General features: G+C 38.5%; 1 protein-coding gene across 1 annotated transcript in view; it reads right to left on the bottom strand.

Moving 5' to 3' along the window:
- ADCY1 (adenylate cyclase 1) overlaps nt 1-25,761 on the bottom strand; it is a 536,332-nt gene that overhangs the window by 29,740 nt on the left and 480,831 nt on the right. The window contains exon 16 of the mRNA XM_040353333.1: nt 2,830-2,976. Within this exon, the coding sequence (XP_040209267.1) occupies nt 2,830-2,976 (147 nt within the window). The remainder of the gene's footprint in view (nt 1-2,829; nt 2,977-25,761) is intronic.

Below are 25,761 nucleotides of genomic sequence, written 5' to 3'. Positions count from 1 at the left end.
CTGAAAGACAGGCATACACCAAATAATAACAATTAACAAAGACAGGTAGATGCCTTAGCGAGGTAGGCCTTAAGCCTCGTACACATGCTCTATAATTAATAAAACCCACGCAAAAATATTGTGCTCAATGTTACTAAACTGAAAAATGTGCAAAAATGAACACCAACAAATGTGTGAAAAATATTAAAATTAAGTGCAATAATATATTGAATAAAATGCACCGTGTATCAAATAAATGACGCCAATCACTAAATGGAAATAGAAAACAAATGATTCAAATAGTCCCACTGTGAGATGGAAATCAAGCAAACTTCATAGTTGAAACGATGGATGCCAATATATCAATAACATGGAGTCTTCCTAGGGATAATCTGGTGACATCAAACCGCGAATCACCCAAGAACAGTGTTGTTAGGATAGAAAAGGCATCCTCCACCTCCAAAACAACTGCCGCTTACCAGATACTAAGGTCCCTGTAAGAGATCTAAGTTCACAAGATAGCCTGTATCCCAGCCTGGGTCTCTGTATGCCGCTGACAGATGTCTGCAATCAATCCAAATATATCCCCAGTTCCTCTCACAGGATAAGCAATGTAGTGATGACCTATTGAGAAAGGATAGAAACCAACATAGCGTAACCCAATAAAAATGTATTATAAAAAATTAAAATAACACTTACAAAAGTGAAGATAAATTTGCATGTGACAATGTAGTACCCGGCCAGCTCTCACAGCCCGTTATTATCTGGGACAATGCGCTAAGTGTAATGGTGACGTCAGCACGCCGGCTCCTCCCTACGTCATTTTGTCAAACTTGACTTCGTCCAGGGGCCCCTGGACGAAGTCACGTTTGACGAAACAAAGTCAAGTTTGACGACACTTAATGCATTGTCCCAGATAGGAACGGGCTGTGAGAGCTGGCCGGCTACTACATTGTCACACGCAAATTTATCTTCACTTTTGTAAGTGTTATTTAAATTTTTTATAATACATTTTTATTGGGTTACGCTATGTTGGTTTCTATCCTTTCTCAATGGGTCATCACTATAGTGCTTATCCTGTGAGAGGAACTGGGGATATATTTGGATTGATTGCAGACATCTGTCAGTGGCATACAGAGACCCAGACTGGTATACAGGCGATCTTGTGAACTTAGATCTCTTACAGGGATCTTAGTTTCTGGTAAGTGGCAATTGTTTTGGAGGTGGATGATCCCTTTTCTATCCTAACAGCACTGTTCTTGGGTGATTTGCGGTTTGATGTCACCAGATTATCCCTAGGAAGACTCCATGTTATTGATACATTGGCATCCATCGTTTCAACTATGAAGTTTGCTTGATTTCTATCTCACAGTGGGACTATTTGAATCATTTGTTTTCTATTTCCATTTAGTGATTGCTGTCATTTAATTTGATACACAGTGCATTTTATTCAATATATTATTGCACTTACCGTAATTTTTATATTTTTCACACATTTGTTGGTGTTAATTTTTTGTACATTTTTCAGTTTAGTAACATCGAGCACAATATTTTTGCGCAGCTTTTATTAATTATAGGTCTTTATTGTGTGTGTCTTACATTTTAATTGGAGAATTTTGTTCATTATCCAATCAAGTATAGGATTGTTTCAACTGACAGGGCAGTATCATACATTTTTCCACAGTCGTACACACGCTCGGTTTACTCGGCAAGAACCAGCAAGAAAACTGCTGGCAGAGCTTTTTTGCCGAGTAAACCGAGCATTTGTACGAGGCTTTCAGGTTTCTCGACAAGAAAAATAGAAAACAGTTTTCCTGCCGAGAAACCCGAGAGTGTGTATACTTACCTGTCGCCGTGGAAACCCGCGCATGCTTGAAATGCCTAAGATGAATGCGCGGTAGCTTCCTAGGCATAGGTAGGGTGTAGCAAGATGGCGGTGACATCATCGAATGTGATGAGCGCATGCTGATTGTAGGCGATGATGCCACCGCGTTCTTGCCTTCCAAAAGAACCGCGGTTCTTTTGAAAGGAGTGTCTGTACAATCAGGCTGCAAGAGATTCTTGCCAAGAATCTTGTCAGGAAAAATTAGGGTTTTTTCCTGCCGAGATTCTGGCCCGTGTATACAGGGCTTAACAGTAGCACCATTATGTCCATCACCTCATTAGCAACACAGTAAAACCAATTTAATGCTAATGAGATAATGGTCAACTACCGGTAAATCTCTCAGTAGCAGATCCGCAATGGGCAATGTGGAACTAGGCTTAGGTAGGATGTAGATAATGTTTTTTTTTTGCTCAACCAGTGTGTTGAATGAAAAAAATAAAATAAAAATGATTTGATTCCACAATAAACACACTCAGCGTTTATTGGGGAACCCCCCCTTGGAACTATTGTATTCTGACAGCGGGGATATTTTCCTGCTGCCTGAATACAATGATCAGTGTTGCCAGATTTAACCAGCAGCACTAATCAAGTATAAAAAAAAGACAGGCTGGCCTTTGCTGAACCGTCCGAATTTCAATCCATTCTTCTACTCCATAAGCTTAGTAGCATTAGAGTGAGTTCTGAACTACGGTAGTAGATTTTTTCAGTCTCCAAGATTAAAAATCATAAATGTAGCCCTAGCTTTACTCATCATCAATATGAAGATCCTTAAAAAGACCCATTATTTGCACCTGTCAGCCCTGATGCCCACATAAATCTGTCCCTGAACACAAAATATGCATTTTTAAAGCACTGAATATATATATATATATATATATATATATATATATATATATATATATATATTAGAGAGAGAGAGAGAGAGAGAGAGAGAGAGTCAAAATATTTCATAGAATAAATCTTACCTCATCAAAATCAGCAATAATTTCATTTAAAAGTCGTAAACATTCCACTCCCATATTATTGCCATCAAGTTCAATGTAAAAATCATTAAAATTAGGAATGGATGCAAACATCACACCAACCTGTGAGTAAGACTGATAATAAAGATCCTGCAAGGGAAAAAAGTAAATACTCTTTAACAAAATTTTACTTGCGCAACTGTGAACCCTACACATTCATAACCCTCTTTGCTAGATTTAATGGTTATGTTTAAACTTTGTGTATTCCTTACGAAAACTGTATGTATATAACAATATATTACAAGCCCTATAAACAGTGGCCCGGATTCAAAGAGATCTGCGCTCTATTTGCGGAGGCGCAGGGCAACGATTTTGCCCTGCGCCCCCGCAAATATTTTGCGCTGCCCTCGATTCACGGAGCAGTAGCTCCGTAAATTGCGAGGGCCCGCCGGCAAAATTGCCTGGCGTAAGCGCGCGCAATGTAAATGTTCCCGCGCCGATCGTAAAGCGCATGCTCCGGCGGGAAACGTTCCCGACGTGCATTGCGGCAAATGACGTCGCAAGGACGTCATTTGCTTCAAAGTGAACGTGAATGGCGTCCAGCGCCATTCACGTATCACTTACGCAAACGGCGTGAAATTCAAATTTCACGACGTGGGAACGGAGGGTATACTTTAGCATTGGCTGCCCCTACTATTAGAAAGGGGCAGTCTTACGCTAAAGACGCCGTACGGAAACTCAGTAACTTGCGTACACAGGGCCCGCGCAACATTGTGAATCGGCGTAAGTATGCAATTTGCATACTATACGCTGACCACAATGGGAGCGCCCCCTAGCGGACAACGCAAGAATGCAGCCTAAAATCTGCGTGGCATAAGAGCCTTATGCCACGCAGATTTTAGGCTGCAGTCGGCGTAACGATTTCTCTGAATCAGGAGAACTCGTTACGCCGGCGCAAGTCAGCAATTGCGCTGCGTAACTATGGTTACGCAGGCGCAATTGCTTACTGAATCTGGGCCAATGTATGTAAAAGGACAGATAACATGACCTAGCAAAGCAAATGTTCCCAGTAGTGTAACCATATACTACAAAGATAGTTGCCCCTTTACTGTTAAAGGGCCATAGAAAAGGTTTAAAGCAATCCATACCTGTAAAAAAAAAAAAGATGGGACATGCTCAACTTTCCTGTTGTCTGAGCTGACAAATTCTGCTCTGAGAAATGTTCTGTTAAAATAAGCACTAATAAAAGATATTTCTGGCATCTCCTGGGCCCCCTGCAGCTCTCACAAACCAATGCTGACCTCTAAAGCCCTGTACACACGATCGGTCTATCCGATGAGAACGGACCGATGGACCGTTTTCATCGGTTAACCGATGAAGCTGACTGATGGTCCGTCATGCCTACACACCATCGGTTAAAAAAACGATTGTGTCAGAACGCGGTGACGTAAAACACGACGACGTGCTGAAAAAAACAAAGTTCAATGCTTCCAAGCATGCGTCGACTTGATTCTGAGCATGCATGGATTTTTAACCGATGGTTGTGCCTATTAACGATCGTTTTTTTCCCATCGGTTAGGAATCCATAGGTTAAATTTAAAACAAGTTGGCTTTTTTTTAACCGATGGTTAAATAACCGATGGCGCCCACACACGATCGGTTTGGAACGATGAAAACGGTCCATCAGACCATTCTCATCGGTTTAACCGAGCGTGCCTTAGAGAACCCAGGAGATCAAGACTCCTGGAAGTGTTGGTTATCCATTGGATCACAAGCAGAAGATTCTGAGCAGAGCAGAAAAAAAGTGAGGATATCACATCTTCTTTTATAGGTATGGTTTGCATTTAAACATTTTCTTTAGCAATGAATTCACTTTAACCTTTTTGCTGCCAGACCCTGTGCTCTACTTTTAAATCTAGCTGGCCAGACCATTTAGCAATTTTTCCATAGTTTTTTTATTTTTCCTTTACAGCTTTCAGAGCTTGTAAAAGACCCCCAAACCATATATTTTCTGAAAGCACATGACCAGTACAATACAAATAAGGTGCTAATGATTTTTAGGGCACAATACTATTTGTGCAAATGTTTATCAAAACATTATTTTCGCTAAACATACAATAAAATAATTATTAGCAGATAAAAACACAGCACATTTTACAAAATTCCTACTAAATATAAAAGCTTAGCCTGTATAAATAAGTAACAAATATTTTTAATTTTTAAATGACGACTTTTTGCAAAAATTGCGAAAATTGAATGTATGCAAAAATGTAAATAACCACATTTTTAAAAAAAGAATTTGAAGGTTTTAATTTTTCCCCTTAAAGCTTTTAAGCCCTGTACACACAGGCCAGAATGTCGTCAGGAAAAAAAAACATTGTTTTTCCTGACGAGATTCTTGGCAAGAATCTCTTGCCGCCCGAGTGTACAGACACTCCATTCAAAAGAACTGGTGACGTCATCACGTACGACGAGCATGCGCTCGTCACATTCGATGCCGTCGCCGCCATCTTGCTGCACCCTACCTATGCCGAGAAAGCTACCGCGCATGCGTTAAAGTCATTTCGAGCATGCGCGGGTTTCAACGACGACAGGTAAGTATACACACTCTCGGGTTTCTCGGCAGGAAAATACTGCCGAGAATCACGACGAGAAAATAGAGAGCAGGTTCTCTATTTTTCTCGTCAAGATTTTAGGCAGTTTTCTTCATGAGAAACCTGAAAGCTTCGTACACACGCATGGTATACTTGGCAAGAAATCTCTGCCAGCAGTTTTCTTGCCGAGTAAACCGAGCGCGTGTACGAGGCTTTAGAGTTTGTAAAAGACCCCTCAAACCATATATTTTCTGAAAGCATAGGACCAGTAGAATAAATGAAACAATGCTACTGATTTTTAGGGCCCCGCGATATTTGCGCAAATGTTTACCAAAGCAAAATGTTTGCTAGAAATACACTAAAATTATTATAAGCAGATACAAACACAGCAAATGTTACACAATTCCTGCTACAGTAAATCTATATATATAAAACTCAACGTGTGTGTGTGTGTGTGTGTGTGTGTGTGTATGTATGTTCCAGCATCATGTCCAAACGGCTAAAGATATTAACATGAAACTTGGCACACATGTTACTTATATGTCAGCAACAAACATAGGATAGGTGGTTTAACCCTTACCCACCCCCATTTGCCATGGTCTGGGTTTTTCTTTAAAGTCCCATTCAACTCTATGGGAAATACATGTTACTTCATAACTTCCAAACGGCTGTACATATTTCGATAACACTTGGTCACATGTTACTTATATGTCCACTTAAACTATAGGATAGTTCATTTATCCCTTAACTACCCCCATTTGTGAGGGTCGGGGTTTTTGTTTAAAGTCCCATGCAAATCAATGGGAAATGTATGTTCCCACATAACTTCTGTACGCCTGGAGATATTTCAATAATACCTGGTACACATATTACTTATATGCCAAATAAAAATATATGACAGTTAAATTAACCCTTACCTACACCCTTATATAAAAGATGGGTATATTTATATTACTATGATTTTCCTCCCCAAAAGGTTAAGATAGGAAGACCGGGCAACGCCGGGTATTCAGCTAGTTCTTACTAAATATAAAAGTGTAACCTGTACTGAGTTAATAAATAACACATATTTGTACATTTTAAATTGCACTTTTTTTGGTGAAAATTGTGACAATTTTACGTACCCAAAACTATAAATAAACAAATTTCGCCAAAAATCGTGAGGTTTTCATTTTTCCCTTACAGCTTTCAATGTTTGTAAAAGACTCCCCAAACAATACATTTTCTAAAAGCATAGGACCAGGAGAATAAAAGGAAGGTGCTACTGATTTTTAAGGCCCTGCGATATTTGCACAATGTTTACCAAAACAATGTTTTTGCTAAAAAATTACTAAAGTCAATAATAGTGGACTCGTACATGGCAAAATTTATAAAATGCCTGCTAAATTCCTGCTAATTTTTTTTTCTTATTTTACCTTTTTATTTTTAAACTGTTCTTTTAAAAAAAAATGTTGTCACTTTTTTTCCTATCACAAGGAATGTAAACATCCCTTGTAATAGAAAAAAATCATGACAGGACCTCTTAATTATGAGATCTGTGGTCAAAAAGACCTCAGGTCTTATATTTACACTAAAATGCAATAAAAAAAATAAAATAAATAAAATATCATAAAAAAGAGCATTGGACGGAAGTGACATCGCTTCTGCCCTGCAATGGTATGGGGACAGGTGGGGGCCATCTTCCCCTCACTCGTCTCCATGCCACAGAGGAAGGACCGAGTGTCAAATTAGGAGCAATGGCTCTATTCGCGCAGTTGCTGTCTGCACAGGGATGCACAGAACACCTGTGCATCTCTGCACAGGTAAACATGGTCTTGCAGGAGTGTACGCTATTTATGCCCTGTGTGAACAAAGCCTTAGGCTCCTTTCACACGAGCAGACCGATCGGGTCCACCTGTCCGTTTTTCAGGCGGGCCCGATCGGACCACTCATTGTTCTCTATAGAGAGGCTGATGTAAATGGACATGTGTCTGTTTACACCTGCCTGTATCTATCTAGTAGATCGGCTGAGATGGCATCGGATGGAAATGGACATGCAGCCCATTTCCGTCTGACTGCCCTATAGAGAACAGTGGGCTGTGTCTGCTCTGCATCTGTGAAGCGCACACGGTCCTGCTCAGCGGGGATTAGTGGACAGAGTCTGCTCCATGTGAAAGGGGTCTTACTATTTTTTTTACAATTCAGTATTATATATACACACACACACACACACACACACACACACACACACAGGGTTATTTACAAAAGGCAAATTCACTTTGCACTACAAGTGCACTTTCAAGTGCAGTCACTGTAAAAATGAGGGGGGACATGCAAGGAAAATAAAAAAAACAGCATTTTAGTTTTGACATGATTAGATGATAAAATCAGCAGAGCTTCCCCTCATTTCAGATCTACCCCTCGGATTTACAGCGACTGCACTTCCAAGTGCACTTTCAGTGCAATTTCAAGTGCACTTTGAAATTGTAGTTTGCACTTGTAGTGCAAAGTGCATTTGCCTTTCGTAAATAACCCCCAATATGTTTGCTAAAAATACACTAAAACAATTATAAGCATATAAAAACACAGCAAATTTGACAAAAGTCAATAAACAACAAAAAATGTAATTTACACATTGCGCCTTTTTGCAAAATTTCACAAAAAATCTGAATGTTTTTATTTTTCCCTTACAGCTTTCAGAATTTGTTAAAAACCCACAAGACCATATATTTTCTGAAAGCATATTACCTCTAGAATAAAAGGAAGGTGCTACTGATTTTTTAGACCCTGCAGTATTTGCGCAAATGTTTATCAAACCAATATTTTTTGCTAAAAATACACTAAAACTATTATAAACAGATAAAAACACAGCTAATTTTACAAAATTCCTGCTAAATATAAGAGCTTTACCTGTATGGAGTTAATACATAACAAATACTTGTAGTTTTTACATTACGCCTTTTTGAAAAATGGTTAAAATACGTACGCAAAAATGTAAATATACAAATTTCTCAAAAAATGTGAAGGTTTTAATTTTTGCTTTACAATATTCAGAATTTGTGAAAGACCCCTCAAACCATATATTTTATGAAAGCCTAGGACCAGTAGAATAAAAAGTAGGTGCTATTGATTTTTAAGTCCCCACGATATTAGCGCAAATGTTTACCAAAGCAATATTTTTGCTGGAAATACACTAAAATCATTATTAGCAGATGCAAATTTTACAAAATTCCTTCTAAATTCCTACTAAATATAAAAGCTTAACCTGTATTGAGTTAAAAAATAACAAATATTTGTAAATTTTAAATTGCGCCTTTTTAAAATAGTAAAAATCAAAAGGTTTTAGAAAATCTGATTTGCCTTTTTCACAAAAGACTCCCCAAACCATACATTTTCGGAAAGAACATGGCCAGTAGAATAAAAAAAAGATGCTACTGATTTTTAAGGCAGCACGATATTTGCGCGAATGTTTATTAAAACAATATTTTTGCTAAAAATACACTAAAATCATTATTAGTGCACATAAACACAACATAATTTTATTTAATAGACCAACACAAAGTGAATTGTGAAGTAGAAGGAAAATGATAAATGATTTTCATTTTTTTTTTTTACAAATATATATCTGAAAAGTGTAGCATGCATTTGTATTCATCCCCCCTCATTACTTTGTAGAATCAACTTTCGCTGCAAATACAGCTGCAAGTCTTTTTGGGTATGTCTCTACTAGCTTTGCACACCTAGAGAGTAACATTTTTGACAATTCTTCTTTGCAAAACAGCTCAGGCTCTGTCAGATTGGATGGAGAGTGTCTGTGAACAGCAATTTTCAAGTCTTGCCACAGATTCTCAATTGGATTTAGGTCTTGACTTAGCCGGGGCCATTCTAACACATGAATATGCTTTGATCTAAACCATTCCATTTTAGCTCTGGCTGTATGTTTAGGATCGTTATCCTTCTGGATGGTGAACCTCCGCCCCAGTTTCAAGTCTTTTGCAGACTCAAACATGTTTTCCCTGTATTTGGCTCCATTAATCTTCCCATCAACTCTGACCAGCTTTCCTGTCCCTACTGAAGAAATGCATCCCCACAACATAATAATAAAACTATATATATGCTGCGCTAAATATAAATAAGCAGTGCAAAGTAAATAATTTATACTTAATCCAAAAATAAAATAATGAATACGTAAAAATATATAAATATTAATACTGTATATTATAGGGTAAAAAACATAATTAAAGTGCTTGGTGCATAACTGTCTATTTTAACCACTTAAGGACTGCCGCACGCCGGTGTACGTCGGCAGAATGGCATGGCTGGGCACAAGGTACAGGTACATTCCCCTTTAAGATCACAGCCGTGAGTTGTGATCGCGATCCGGTCCTGGGCTCCGTGACCGCACCCACGGACCCAATCGACACCGGTGTCCCGCGATTGGGTCACAGAGCTGAAGAACGGGGAGAAGTAAGTGTAAACAAACCTTTCGCCGTGCTTCCTAGTGAGAGTGTCACTGATCATCTGTTCCCTGTCATAGGGAACGATGATCAGTGATGTCACACGCCTTTTTTTACTAGTAAAAAAAGAATATTAATAAAAATGCCATAAAACTATCCCCTATTTTGTAGACGCTATAACTTTTGCGCAAACAATCAATAAACGCTTATTGCTATTTTTTTACCAAAAATATGTAGAAGAATACGCATCGGCCTAAACTTAGGAAAAAAATGTTTTTTTATATATTTTTGGGGGATATTTATTATAGCAAAAAGAAAAAAATATTGCATTTTTTTCAAAATTGTCGCTCTATTTTTGTTTATAGCACAAAAAATAAAAACCACAGAGGTGATCAAATACTACCAAAAGAAAATTCTATTTGTGGGAAAAAAAGGATGCCAATTTTATTGTGCAATTGTCAGTTAAAGCGACAGATGGAAAGGGCTGCAAGGGCTGGGACGGTGATAATAATGGGGGATTTTAACTACCCAGAAATTGACTGGAATAATGGCATTGCTGGGACAGTTAAAGGACAAAAATGTAAAACCTATTGCAGGACAATTTTATGGTCCAGTTTATTGAGGCCCCAACTAGGAATAATGCTCTGTTGGACCTGGTAATCTCAAACCATGCAGAGCTTATTACTAATGTTCAGACAAACACCTGGGTAGCAGTGATCATAACATGATTTCATTTAATGTTAACTATAAGCAAGAAATACATACAGGAAAGATAAAAACACTCAATTTCAAGAGAGCAAATTTTCCAAGGATGAGGGCTGCTCTCCAGGACTGGGAGGGAATATTGGCACCGATGGACACAGAACAGAAATGGGAATTCTTCAAAAAGACTGTTTGGAACCTCACTGCAAAGTATATTCCCATGGGCAATAAGTTTAAAAGGCTAAAAATGTGGCTCACGGTCAAAGTTAAAAAAGCTATAAACAATAAGAAAATGGCTTTTAAAACATATAAAAATGAAGGAACACTAGTGTCGTTTAAATGTTACAAAGAATATAACAGGATATGTAAAAAGGAAATCAAGGATGCAAAAATTCAAAATTAATGTATGTCATTTTATCCTGCGTTTTTATAATATAAATCCGGTCACTTACTATTTTACAATCCGCCGCCGATCCGCCGATATTCAAAAAAGATTGTTTATAAAACTATGTCTACACCGTTGTCATTTTGCTTTTGGGCATTGTAAAGCCTACAAGCACTTACTTCCTGGAAGTCTTGGATGGGGAGTGATAATTGGACAGCGCACTGCATCCTGGGAAATTATGACATACATTTCCCAGGAGCATTAGAGGGAGATGATGTCAGAATCCTAGGTGATTTCAAAGGCAGATTTCGTGGGACCGCATAGCAACAGGCATTTCCAGATGAGTAAACACATTTTTTTTTTTTTTTACTTTTTTAGGTCTAATGAGCACAATAATGAAAACAAAAATTGGGATGGAAACTCCACTTTAAATATATTAATAGTAAAAAGGTGAAGTCTGAGCTTGTAGGTCCCTTACAAAAAAATCTAGAGTGGGTGACTGAGGACAAAGAGAAGACAAATTTATTAAATTCTTTCTTCAGCTCTGTGTATACAATGAAGCATGGGGGAGCTCATGTCCATAATGGGGGTGGTAGTGACACAGCCTCAAATCCACAATGGCTCAAAAGTGATATGGTCCAGAAATATTTAGACAGAATAAAGGTGGATGAAGCACCTGGACCAGATGGCATCCACCCACGGATCCTAAAAGAATTGAGCTTTGTAATTTCAAAGCCACTGTATCTAATATTTAGGGACTCATTAATGACAGGAATAGTACCACTGGATTGGCGCAGGGCCAATGTAGTGCCCATATTTAAAAAGGGAACAAAGTCTTTACCAAGTAACTATAGACCTGTTAGTTTAACTTCTATAGTTGGGAAGATACTGGAACGTTTAATAAAAGACCACATGGATGAGTTCTTGCTGTAAAAAAACTATTTAAGCAGCAGACAGCATGGATTCATTCCTTTTATAAAGAGGTAAGTAAAACCTTGGACAGAGGCGTGGCTGTGGACGTGGTATACTTGGATTTTGCAAAAGCGTTCAATACAGTTCCGCACACATGGCTCATGTGTAAGGTAAGGTCTACAGGATTGGATATATCAGTTTGTAAATGGATAGAAAACTGGCTAAAAGACAGAATTCAGAGAGTCGTGGATAATGATTCTTACTCTGAATGGTCCATGGTTATCAGTGGTGTACCCCAAGGTTCAGTGTCGGGACCCCTACTTTTTAATATCTTTATAAATGATATTGGGTCTGAGATTAAAAGTAACATTTCTGTCTTTGCAGATGACACCAAGCTATGCAGTGGAATAACGTCCTTACAGGATGTCTCCAATTTACAAGCCAACCTCAATGCTCTGTCTAATTGGGCGACTATGTGGCAGATGAGGTTTAATGTTGATAAATTTAAAGTTATGCACTTGGGGGCTAAGAATATGCATGCATCATACATACTAGGGGGAGTATAACTGGGGGGGGGTCTGTAGTGGAGAAGGATCTGGGGGTTTTAGTTGATCATAAGCTCAATAATGGCATGCAATGCCAAGCTGCCGTTTCCAAAGCGAGCAAAGTCCTTTCTTGTATTAAGAGAGGTATGGACTCCAGAGACAGAGATATAATTTTGCCCCTGTACAAATCATTAGTAAGACCTCATCTGGAATATGCAGTTCAGTTTTGGGCCCCAGTTCTCAAAAAGGATATCGGAGAACTGGAGAAAGTGCAGAGAAGGGCAAGCAAACTGATAAGAGGCATGGAGGAGCTCAGATATGAGGAAAGATTAGAAGAACTAAATGTATTCACTCTTGAGAAGAGGAGAATAAGGGGGATATGATCAACAAGTACAAATATATAAGGGGTCCATATAGTGAACTTGGTGTTGAGTTATTCACTTTACGGTCAACACTGAGGACAAGGGGGCACTCTTTACGTCTAGAGGAAAAGAGATTTTATCTCCAAATATGGAAAGGTTTCTTCACAGTAAGAGCTGTGAAAATGTGGAACAGACTCCCTCCAGACGTGGTTCTGGCCAGCTCAGTAGAATGCTTTAGGAAAGGCCTGGATTCTTTCCTAAATGTACAGAATATAACTGAGTACTAAGATTTGTAGGTAAAGTTGATCCAGGGTAAATCCGATTGCCTCCTGGGGGATCAGGAAGGAATTTTTTCCCCTGCTGTAGCAAATTGGATCATGCTCTGCTGTTTTTTTTTGCCTTCCTCTGGATCAATTGTGGGTATGGAGTTGGGTGAATGGGATTGTATTGTGTTTTTTATTTTGTTTGTTTATTTTATTGTGGTTGAACTGGATGGACTTGTGCCTTCTTTCAACCTGACTAACTATGTAACCAGCTGCGTCACTGATCCTGTGATAGTAAAGTCTGTGTAATCAAAAATACTTAATGTGTGATTCAAGCCATGCCAAGGTGTCATCACTCAGGTGCTCCCCCCCTTAGGTAATGAATTCTCACCTTGGAGAGTATGACTTTGCAATTAAGCCAAGTCAAAGAACGCATGTGAACCACCTCTGGGCTCTTTAATAGTGTTAGGCACCTGGGTTCCTCAGCATAAACCATCCGGGATATATGAGACAGGAAAAACTCGATAGTGCAAATAAAGTTTTAAACCATGTATTAAATAAAGCAAAATCCGTTTCAGGGGTACTCACACAGATTGGTGGGTCAGTGCACTATTCTATGAAAAGCCTATACTGGTGTATACCAATGATGGTATCGGGATGATACGAGCGTCCTCCTCAGTACACAAGATGCCTGTTGTGCCATCCTGACCCCTCCCCAACGCGTATCGATGCAGGGATAACGCATCTACTTCAAGGGGAAATAAGCTGGTCCTGTTGGGAGTGAGTTCTTTTCCACTCCTATTTGACCATCTCATTTGGGTCTAAAGTGTTAATGTTGAGGGTAGTACAAAGGGGTGTTATCATATCTCATCTTCACCTATACCATGTATAGGTATAGGTATACCTATACCATGAAGGTTGGTAATAAGTTATGTATGTATATTTGATGTTAGTATATCACATATTTGTTTCATCTGCTTTTTTATAGATAATTTTCGGACTTATTTTACTCCTGAAAAAGGGGGTAACACCGAAACATGTAGAGTGTGCAACTGGAAGAATAGTTTTTCGTGTTTAACAGCGCGGAACCACCGTATACATCTAAGTTCTTCCATTTTGTGTCAGAGGAGTAGATGCCCCATTTATAGCAGCATCCAACGTCTAATATTTGCTCATTCAAGGCACTTTATTGTGTATATTTTTCTATAATACATTTTTATATTTTTTCTAAACTGACTTTTGTAAGTTCATATTGTACCATGAGAGTCCATCTTGCCTCCACACTTTTCCAATTTCTTATTTAGCATTAGGACGATGGTACAATAACTTTTTCATAACAAGTAGTCTTTCCATTTTGACAAGGGTGGATAATACACCCAGAGGCCTCTTTTTTAAATTGGCTACTATATTATTTTTGGAACATTTATTATATTTATTTGTATATAAACACTTTGTTTTTTTTGGGGGTAGTGTAGGTCTTATGCCCCATACACACAATTGGAAATTCCGACAGCCAAAGTCCGATTTGAGCTTTTGAACGGAAATTATGACCGTGTGTGTGCTCCATCGGACTTTTGCTGTCAGAATTTCTGCCAACAAAAGATTAAGAGCTGGTTCTCAAATTTTCAGACGGAAAAAAATCCTATCGGAAAATCCGATCACCTGTAGCAATTCCGACACGTAAAATTCCGACGCATTCTGGGAAACAATTTGACGCATGCTCAGAAGCATTGAACTTAATTTTCTCAGCTCGTCGTAGTGTTGTACACCGCGTTCTTGACGGACGAAAGTTCTGAGAACTTTTGTGTGACCGTGTGTATGCAAGCCAGGCTTGAGCGAAATTCAGTCAGGAAAACCATTCAAGGTTTTTCCGACGGAAAATCCAATCGTGTGTACGCGGCATTAGTGTCCCCTTCTTTTTCCCTTATTTATAGTATCGCCTTCATTTAAAGGTATCACATTTTGAGCTCAATATCATAAATCTAACAACCGTTAAACTCAGTCCGGCACAAAGATCAATATTATTATTAGGACTGGGTTTTTGCCCAGCCCAACCCATTAATATATCTAAAACCATTAAGGATCTATATTTATTTGCCCGAAGACTGATCTACAGATTTATGTTTGACTCGGAGCAAAACAACAAAAAATTGGAAAAAGATCTCACTGAACAAATTAAATGCTTTATGATGGATGAATTTAGAGCCCTCAGGGACCTCATGCTCCTCTATGAGGAAAGAAATCCTGATGAACCTGTTCCCCCATCTGGTGCTGCACCCGACAGAGTCGCTATCCCTGCTATCGACTATAAACGTACTGTTTTTAAACCAAAGTCTTGCCATTTTCCTGACTTCCCCTAAGATATGGGCTTTTTCACAATTGACTATTAAAAACTAAGTCTCGACAGTGGCATAGACTAGAGACGAATATCTCCAGTGAACAACAAGAGGCATTGAGGTCACTGCAATCGCGTGACAATATTGTAATAAAGCCTTCGGACAAGGAGGGAAATATCATTCTTATGTCCCACTCTCAATACCAAAAAATGTGCCTGAACATTTAAAAAAAAAAAACGCAAATGGTATTGTAAAATTAATTTACCACAAATCCCTGTCTACACCAATGAACTACATATTTTATGTACCAATGCTTATCTGAAAGAGTTGATTGATCAAAAAAACTTTAGAATATCTAATCCCCAAATTTCCAAAATTGGCTACATTTTATGCCCTTCCTAAGATTCACAAGAATCCTAAATGTCCTCTGGTAGACCGATCATCTCCAGAAATGAGTCGTTAACTGAAAAGGTTAGTAGATATGTGGACTCATTTTTAATGCCACATGTCACTTGCCTTCCATCATACATTTGGGACACGCAGGACCTTTTGAGACATATTGAGGGGACTCATGTTCCGCTGGATGCCCTGCTTGTTGCTGTGGATATAGAGGCTTTATACTCAAGTATCCCACACGAGCGGGGCATCTGGGTGATTGAGTGCTTTCTAAGAGAGCAGGACCATACCACTTGGTCTCATAAAGTGTTTCTTAGATTTACTTAAGTTTATACTTACCCAAAATCATTTTGTCTTTATGAATCAAGCCCATTTACAAAGGCAAGGAGTGGCAATGGGCACGTGCTGTGCCCCAGCTTATGCCAATCTATATTTGGGAGGCTGGGAGAGGTGGCTATTCTCAGATGAAAGATTTGCATCTTGGCTGACAAAGGTACAGTTCTGGTTTTGTTTCATTAACGATCTCTTAATTGTGTGGGCAGGGTCTACAGAAGAACTTTTGGGTTTCTTGGACGCCCTCAATACTAACGACTTTAATTTGAAATGTACACATACTTTCAATACTGTAGAAATCACATTCTTAGATCTACTACATTTGCATTGATGAAAGTGGTTATATAGTAACTGATCTATATCGTAAGCCTAGCTCGGCCAACACTATTTTACATGCCCACAGTTCTCATCCGGCTCCACTTATCAGAAGCATACCATATGCACAATACCTGCGTATTCACAGGGATTGTTCATCTGATGAAGACATTTTTCGACAATCCAATCTTTTACAATCAATAGGGGATATTCTAAAACTCTATTGAGGAAAGCCTTTAATAAGGCAAGATTAAGACCTAGAGCTGAACTTCAGATACCTCAAAAAGAGAAATACAGTGAAATTTATCACTTGTTTTTCTGCTCACGAACGATCCCTGCGCTCATCTATTTCCAACAACTGGCACCTTTTAGCCGAAGACTATACATTGTCTAAATACGTACGTTCTACCCCAGAAATTGCATTTAGGTGGGCATCTTCACTACGAGACACCTTGACTCGCAGCCACTACCAACCGAACCTGGAGATTGTATCTCGCCCTTCTAGGGCAAACCTACCGTTGCGGTAGATGTAGTCGTTGGCCCTGGATTTCTGAGGGCAATGGAATTTGTCTACCAAATGGTCAGTGGTTTCAGTCGAGACAATATGCTGGAGTTATTTACCTGATGACCTGTCAATGCCAGGTATTTTATATAGGTAAAACTATACATGAACTTGTATGAAAGAAAGAGGCTTAAGTGGACTTTAATGGCACAGTAGGAAAAAATGATATTCAGTCAGAGATATAGTATAAAATAATTTTTATTACAAAAGATAGACAAAATTGATGTACAATTAAATAAACATTATTTTAGTGTGACAATCATGCAATAGCTCATTATAGACATTCTATTGTTACCAATGAAATATCGACTTATCAATAATATAAGGTACAGAGGCTCTACATGTTTCGCGGTTTTATTCCGTAGAATCCACTTCCTCAGGAGCTAGATACATATATAAATTTGTCAAGGGATATGCAGGAATTTAGTCACATGAACTATAACCTAGAAAGGACATCATTATTATTATTATTATACATTGTGGACTACACTTTTTATTTAAAAATGGATGTGCATCCATCCCATGAACCAAGCCCTGGCCACCCTGTGATCTCACCGTGGGTACTGCGCCATAAAAGACAAAATAACACATGATTTCGATGATACATTCTAAATATATAAAATGATTTCATATATAACAATATATTGATACATTCCTCCTGGCTTACCGTATATATAATAGCCAGGTGATAAGATATATTCAAGATACAAGTAATACACACAGGTGCACTACTATGAACACCATTAATGCTCCTAAATCAATCCCATCCAAGTGAATATTCCATCTAAACCTGAGTGTATTTTACACTCAAACTTCCAGGTAAAACATTTATATCCACATTATTGGTCAGGACCCTAACAACGGGTATGAAAAGTTATATATGATTTGATATCATGTTTATTGTATTATAGACCACCCTATACACCGAGGGGTTAATGATTAATATTACATATCACCACCTTCTGATGCCTTTTGGGATGAAATGGATATATCTCCATAGGAGGTATAATTAATTTGAATACTTGTATCTTGAATATATCTTTTCACCTGGCTATTATATATAAGTCAGGAGGAATGTATCAATATATTGATATATATGAAATCATTTTAATTATTTAGAATTTATCATCGGAATTGTGTGTTATTTTGTGAGTTCCTGTGCCCTCCAGGGTGGGCCACCCTCCTGGTCCATTTATCGGTCTTTTATGGCGCAGTACCCACGGTGAGATCACGGGGTTGACAGGGCTTGGTTCATGGGATGGATGCACATCCATTTTTAAATAAAAAGTGTAATCTATTATATTATATATCCACAATGCATAAGAATACTAATGATGTCCTTTCTATTTATAGTTAATGGGACAAAATTCCCGCAAAACATGTAGAGCCTCTGTACCTTGTATTGTTGATAAGTGGATATTTCATTGGTAACAATAGAATGTCTATAATGAGCTATTGCATGATTGTCACACTAAAATAATTTTTATTTGATTGTACATCAATTTTGTCTATCTTTTGTAATAAAAATTCCTTTATACTATATCTCTGACTGAATCAGTTTTTCCTACGGTGCCATTAAAGTCCACCTAAGCATCTTTCTTTCATACAATATTTTGATGAGACGAAGGCACCAATTTAAATAATTTTCTTATATTTATAGCACTTCTACATATATACATGAACTTGGGTTAAGGATGAGAAATCATCTTTATTGACACATGTCACCAGACATATAGGCTTGCACCACAGATTTGATGATATAGTTATTTCCTTTTTTGTACTTGAAGTCATCCCCCCAATCCCAGGGGTGGTGACAATGCCATTCTGAGGGCTAAAAACTATTGGATAGAAAAGCTCTCTGCCTTTTATCCCCCCTGGATACCCATAAAACAGTTCCTCTGATAATCCAGTTTGAGGCTGACTATCGTGAGACCATCAGCTTTCAGTTGTTCACATCATCCAAATTTCCCGTCATTTTGGGCAGGTGAACTCCTATAAACCTTTTTTTATAGGTGTTGACCCTATAAGACTGCCTGTATGATCCCAATGCCCCTGTTCTATCTCCGTCACCTTATACATTCTCTAGTTCTGTTTTTTCTTTTCATTTTAATATCTTAGTGATCATACTCCATTTTTTTTTTCCCTCGGGTTTTACGGTACCCAAACTTTTAGACACGATATTGGAGGATTAAAATATTGAAAGGAAGAGTATCTGGACACTTTGTTATCAAACCTTTATAGTTAGTATTATCCAACTAACCCAATCAATTCTGTATTTTTAGAATTACATACATTTTTCCACCCCCTCTTTTTCTTCAGTTGTACCCCCTCAATACTTGACTTGGATCCTCATCAACAGGAGCTCTCACCCTCTGGGGTTGACACGGAACCTCTGGGGGTCCAACTCAGGCGAGTGTGTGATTCCCCATCCTTCTGGCGTTTTGTGTTGTGTCCACTAGATGGCGCATGCAATCGTTAGTCTATGTTAGGATGGGCCGATGGCTATCTTCTTGTGTCTTCCATCTCGATAGACTGTCGTGCAGTATCGCAAATGTGCAAGTGATGCGTACGGGCAGTGTACCCTGACTTTTAATATCATGAATGTACTCTGTTCTCTGAATTAACCTTTTGGAAACCATGAGTGTGAGAGATATCTCCACTCTAGGATTTTTTTGAATATTAATTCCAATTTTCCATATCTCTTTTTAAATATATGGTTTATTCTTTATGAAACAGCTGTTTTATGCTACTTCATTCTTCCTGGTTCCTGCACTCGCCCAGGAGATTGCCCATTTTGGCCTTGAGAAGCCCAGACTTTTGGTGCTAGCTATGTGGGTTATTTTCCGCTCCTATTTGACCATCTCATTTGGGTCTAAAGTGTTAATGTTGAGGATGGTACAGAGGGGTGTTATCATATCTCATCTTCATCTATATAAATACATGACAGTATACCATGAAGGTTGGTAATAAGTTATGTATGTACAGTATATTTGATGTTATTCTATCACATATTTGTTTCATCTGTTATTTGATAGATAATTTTCTGACTTATTTTACTCCTGAATAAGGGGGTAACACCGAAACATGTAGAGTGTGCAACTGGAAGAATAGTTTTCTGTGTTTAACAGCGCAGAACCACCGTATACATCTAAGTTCTTCCATTTTGTGTCAGAGGAGTAGATGCCCCATTTATAGCAGCATTCAATGTCTAATATTTGCCCATCCACTGCTCTTTATTGTGCACGGCTGGGCACAAGGGCGTACATGTACGTCCCCTTTAAGAAGCCCAGCCACGACCCGGTCCGAAGCTCCGTGACCGCGCCCGCGGGACCCGATCGCCACCGGTGTCCTGCGATCGGGTCACAGGAGCTGAAGAACGGGGAGAGGTGAGTGTAAACACACCTTCCCCGTTCTTCTCTGTGGCAGTGATCGTCTGTTCCCTGTCAAAGGGAAACGACGATCAGTGATGTCACACGTACAGCCACACCCCCCTACAGTTAGCAACACACATGAGGTCACACTTAACCCCTACAGCGCCCCTAGTGGTTAACCCTATCACTGCCATTGTCATTTTCACAGTAATCAGTGCATTTTTATAGCACTTTTCGCTGTGAAAATGACAATGGTCCCAAAAATGTGCCAAAATTGTCCGATGTGTCTGCCATAATGTCGCAGTCACGAAAACAAATTATTAAAAAAAATGCCATAAAACTATCCCCTATTTTGTAAACGCAATAACTTTTGCGAAAACCAATCATTAAACGCTTATTGCGATTTGTTTACCAAAAATATGTAGAAGAATACGAATCGGCTTAAACTGAGGAAAAAAATACGTTTTTTTTATATATTTTTTGGAGATAATTATTATAGCAAAAATAAAAAAATATATATATATATATTTTTTAATTGTTGCTCTATTTTTGTTTATAGTGCAAAAAATAAAAAACGGTGATCAAATACCACAAAAAGAAAGCTCTATTTGTGGGGAAAAAAAAGGACGACCGCGCAATTGTCAATCCTCACTTCCTGTTCTTTTGTCTGTAACTCCACACAGCAATGCAAGGCTTTCTCCCTGGTGTGGAGTGTCACGCTCCCTCCCTTGGACTACAGGAGAGTCAGGATGCCCACTAACACACAGCTCCTTTCTCTATCTGCACCGTAGAGGGCGTCCTGACTCTCCTGCAGTCCAAGGGAGGGGGCAAGCACGACACTCCACACCAGGGAGTGGATTACACAGACTTTATTATCACAGGATCAGTGACATAGCTGGTTGCTACTCGTATTCACATAAGCACCTTGTCATATGACCTAAATCACCTATTGCATTCTCTTTCAGCACGGTCATCATTGGCAGATTTAGACATTTCATAGGAGCAAACATTACTGTCTTTTATCTTTGTTTTTTTTTTAAATACACAGTTATGCACCAGGCACTTTAATTATGTTTTTTACCTTATGATATACAGTATTAATATTTATTATATTTATACATTTTTACGTATTCATTATTTTATTTTCGGATTACGTATAAATGATTTACTGTGCACTGCTTATTTATATCACTTTAGCGCAGCGTATATAGTTTTACTATTCTGTCTTTGCACAATATATGTGACGTGTGCAACGCTAGCAGCTTTTCAGGTAATTTATTCAGCTTAAGCATCTAGGAAGTGGTGGCTCGCTTTATTTCCTTTAATTTTTTATCCCCACAACGTGATGCTGCCACCACCACGTTTCATGGTGTGTTCAGGGTGATGTGCAGTGTTAGTTTTCTGCCACACATAGCGTTTTGCTTTTAGGTTAAAAAGTTCAGTTTTTGGTCTCATCTGACCAGAGCACCATCTTCCACATGTTTGCTGTGCCCCTTACATGGCTTCTCGAAAACTGCAAACAGGACTTCTTTTGGCTTTCTTTCAACAATGGCCTGGTAGGTTTGCAGCTGTGCCATACTCTTTCCAATTTCGGATGATGGATTTAACAGTGCTCTATGAGATGTTCAAAGCTTGGGATTTTTTTTATAACCTAACTCCTTTAAACTTCTCCACAACTTTATTACTCACAGGTGGACTCTATTTACTAATTAGGTGAAGGCAATTGGTTCCACTAGATTTTAGTTAGGGGTATCAGAGTAAAAGGGGCTGAATACATATGCACGCCACACTTTTCAGATATTTATTTAAAAAAAAAAAATTTAATTTACGGTTTTACTTTCAACTTCACAATAATGTGCCTTTTTTTGTTAGTAAAATCCCAATAAAATACATTTACTTTTTGGTTGTAACATGACAAAATGTGGAACATTTCAATGGGGTATGAATACTTTTTCAAGGCACTGTATACATGTAAAAATCTCTCAGTTTCAATCGTACAAATGGTCTGATCATTTTCTAAGTGAACGTGCTAATTTTAAATACTATTTATTGTATGGACAGTAAAAGGAATAATTTATTTATGGTATAAATTAGATATTAGATAATGGTTGCATCTAGGTCCGATGATTTGAGCGGTTCAAGCATGTTAGACATCTGATGTTTGTAGTAACATTTTCTAGATTCTAAAGATAATTATAATGTATTTCAGCTACTTTGTAAATAGCTATTAGAAATAAATGCTGTGTGAGATGCCAAAGCATAAACATAGAATTAGCCTTTGTAAACAGCCGTTTACTGTAAATGATTTGTTATTTACTTGTACTGCCAATAATGTATTTGAATTTCTAAACCACAAACCAAATTTTATTACTTAAAAGCAGAAGTTGTTTTTTTCTTATTTATTTCTACTTAATTTTAAAAACTAGACAAAATACTTACAATCCTCTAATGAAATTTACTAGATTTATATACCCTGTTCTTATGGGATTTGGCCTGATGGAATTTGATTTACAAAACAAACTCCTAAAAATGAAATAATAGCAAAAATTACATAATAGCAATGGCTGCTTATTTTTGTTGTAACATTTTACTTTCCCCTTAAATTCCATATTAATTGGAATGTGATTGAGTGGAACCTGATTTAAAGTGGTTGTAAACATCAGACATGAAATACCAAAAAAAGTACATCTTTCTAAACTGTGTACGCATCTCTCTCCAAAGCTGTAAGCATCATTTCGAGATGCTGCCTTGTTCTTCTGTGATCAGCATAAGTCACTTTTGGCAGCTTTTCCCAACACTTAAAAAGGTGATGAGGGAGGGAGCTGGAGCACTCATTCTATGACTCATATTCCAAAAAGAAAGAAAAAAGCCAACGCTCAAGTGGATACGGCAGCTAGCATAAAAGGTCAATGTGCAAAACACTCTTTGGTAAGTATATACTATATATAGTGCAGCACCAAAAAGTTCATAAATATACAGTCCTGATCAAAAGTTTAAGACCACTTGAAAAATTGCAAAAAATCATATTTTACATTGTTGGATCTTAACAAGGTTCCAAGTAGAGCTTCAACATGCAACAAGAAGACATGAGAGTGAGACAAAACATTTTTTGAGCATTCAATTTAATGAAAACAACGAATAAACTGAAACAGGCTGTTTTTCAGCTGATCAAAAGTTTAGGACCACACCTCCAAAAAAAAAAACGAAACCCCCCCAAAACAGAAATCCAACTTCCTAACATGAACTCAGTAATGAGTAGATCCACCGTTATTGTTGATCACTTCAAAAATTTGTTTCGGCATGCTTGATGCAAGCGTTTCCATGAGGTGAGTGGGAACATTTCTCCAAGTGGTGAAGACAGCCGCACGAAGGCCATCTATTGTCTGGAACTGTTGTCTATTTTTGTAAACTTCCCTTGCCATCCATCCCCAAAGGTTTTCAATTGGATTTAGATCAGGGGAACACGCAGGATGGGCCAAAAGAGTGATGTTATTCTCCTGGAAGAAGTTTCTTGTCCTGCGGGCATTGTGTACTATAGCGTTGTCCTGTTGAAAAACCCAGTCGTTACCACACAGACGAGGGCCCTCAGTCATGAGGAATGCTCTCTGCAACATCTGGACATAGCCAGTGGCCGTTTGACGCCCCTGAACTTCCTCAAGCTCCATTGTTCCACTGAAGGAAAAAGCACCCCAGACCATTATGGCGCCCCCTCCACTGTGGCGCGTAGAAAACATCTCAGGTGGGATCTGCTTGTCATGCCAGTAACGTTGGAAACCATCAGGACCATCAAGGTTAAATTTTTTCTCATCAGAGAATAAAACTTTATTCCACCTTTGAATGTCCCATGTTTGGTGCTCTCTTGCAAAGTCCAAACAAGCAGTTCTGTGGCGTTCAAGGAGACAAGGTTTTTGAAGACGTTTTCTGTTTTTGAAGCCCTTCAGTCTCAGATGCCGTCTGATGGTTATGGGGCTGCAGTCAGCACCAGTAAGGGCCTTAATTTGGGTCGAGGATCTTCCAGTGTCTTGATGAGAGACCCTGCTTATGCAGTTCAGCAACCCGACCACGGAGGGTTTTTTTGTCTTTGCCATCACAACGTGTGACTACCTGACAGAGAATGACAATGAATCCACATCTTTGCACAGATTTGGCCTTTTAAAGGCATGTGGTCCTAAACTTTTGATCTGCTGAAAAACAGCCTGTTTCAGTTAATTCGTTGTTTTCATTAAATTGAATGCTTAAAAAATGTTTTGTCTCACTCTCATTTCTTGTTGCATGTTGAAGCTCTACTTGGAACCTTGTTTGGATCCAACAATGTAAAATATGATTTTTTGCCATTTTTCAAGTGGTTTTAAACTTTTGATCAGGACTGTATGTGAAAGTATACTTTCACCAATTCATCTGTGAATTTCCAAGTGAATAAACTTCAAATTGTGCACACCCCCGAACCATCATCTGCACTCACCAGAGAGTATGTATGCACAAAGCAGAGGAGCATAAACACTTTATGTTTCAATATGGTCACAAACTCATAGGTCCCAGTCCCTTTAAGGCAGCAGCCAGCTGTATGCAGCTCCACCGCTACACCATTAGAAGCAGTGACCTGTCTTATGGCTGTATAAAGAATGCTCACAAACTGGAGACAGACAAGGAGAATATCGTTTAGTAATTTTTTACATAAATTCTCCATATAACATTAAGCCAGCAATAAAAATCAATTGAAGACAGAAAGAGTATGTACCGTTGCATGAAACGCATTGGGAAGAGTTTTGTGTCCTGGTGTCACGCCATTGCATCAAACTCATGCAGCGCCCGTATTTGTGGGAGCCGACAACTCCTTCTTTCCTTCTGTCTTGGATCGATTTTTATTGCTGTTTTTTTGTTACTGGTATATAGAGAATTTAGGAATAAAATTACCAAATCATAATCTCCTTGTCTGGCTCCAGTTTGTGAGAATTCCTCATACAGCCACAAGAAGGGTCTCAGCCTCTACAGCAGTGGTTCTCAACCTGTCTAGAGCCTTGACCCCTTGATAAAATTTCCCAAGTTGTGGGGACCCCTAACGGTAAAATTATTTTCCTATCATGGGTTTTTGGCACCCAAGGCAAGACAAGTAATTTGCACCCCTAACCCACGGACATATAGCGCTCCCTAAGTCCCTTCCACTCGTACAATATTAAAACCTTTTATAGTACATTTTAGGATGTACCACTCTTTCTCTTTGTTCTCCTTTCTTTCCCTTTTATCTCTCTCTATCCTAATTTCTTGTTTGTTATCCCCATCCCTCTCTAGATGTCTTTCCCTTTTTCTTTGTTCCTCCCCCTCTTTTCCTCTTCCTTCCATGTATTCTCTATTTTTATTCATTCTCTTACTCCCTGGTGAGGAGTATGGGATCAGTGGCAGTGCTGGTGGGGAGTTGGGATCAG

This window comes from Rana temporaria, chromosome 5 (genome assembly GCF_905171775.1).
Source record: "Rana temporaria chromosome 5, aRanTem1.1, whole genome shotgun sequence".
Lineage (NCBI taxonomy): Eukaryota > Metazoa > Chordata > Amphibia > Anura > Ranidae > Rana > Rana temporaria.
Note: the sequence above shows the minus strand (reverse complement) of the source record. Positions and strands in the feature narration are given on the sequence as shown.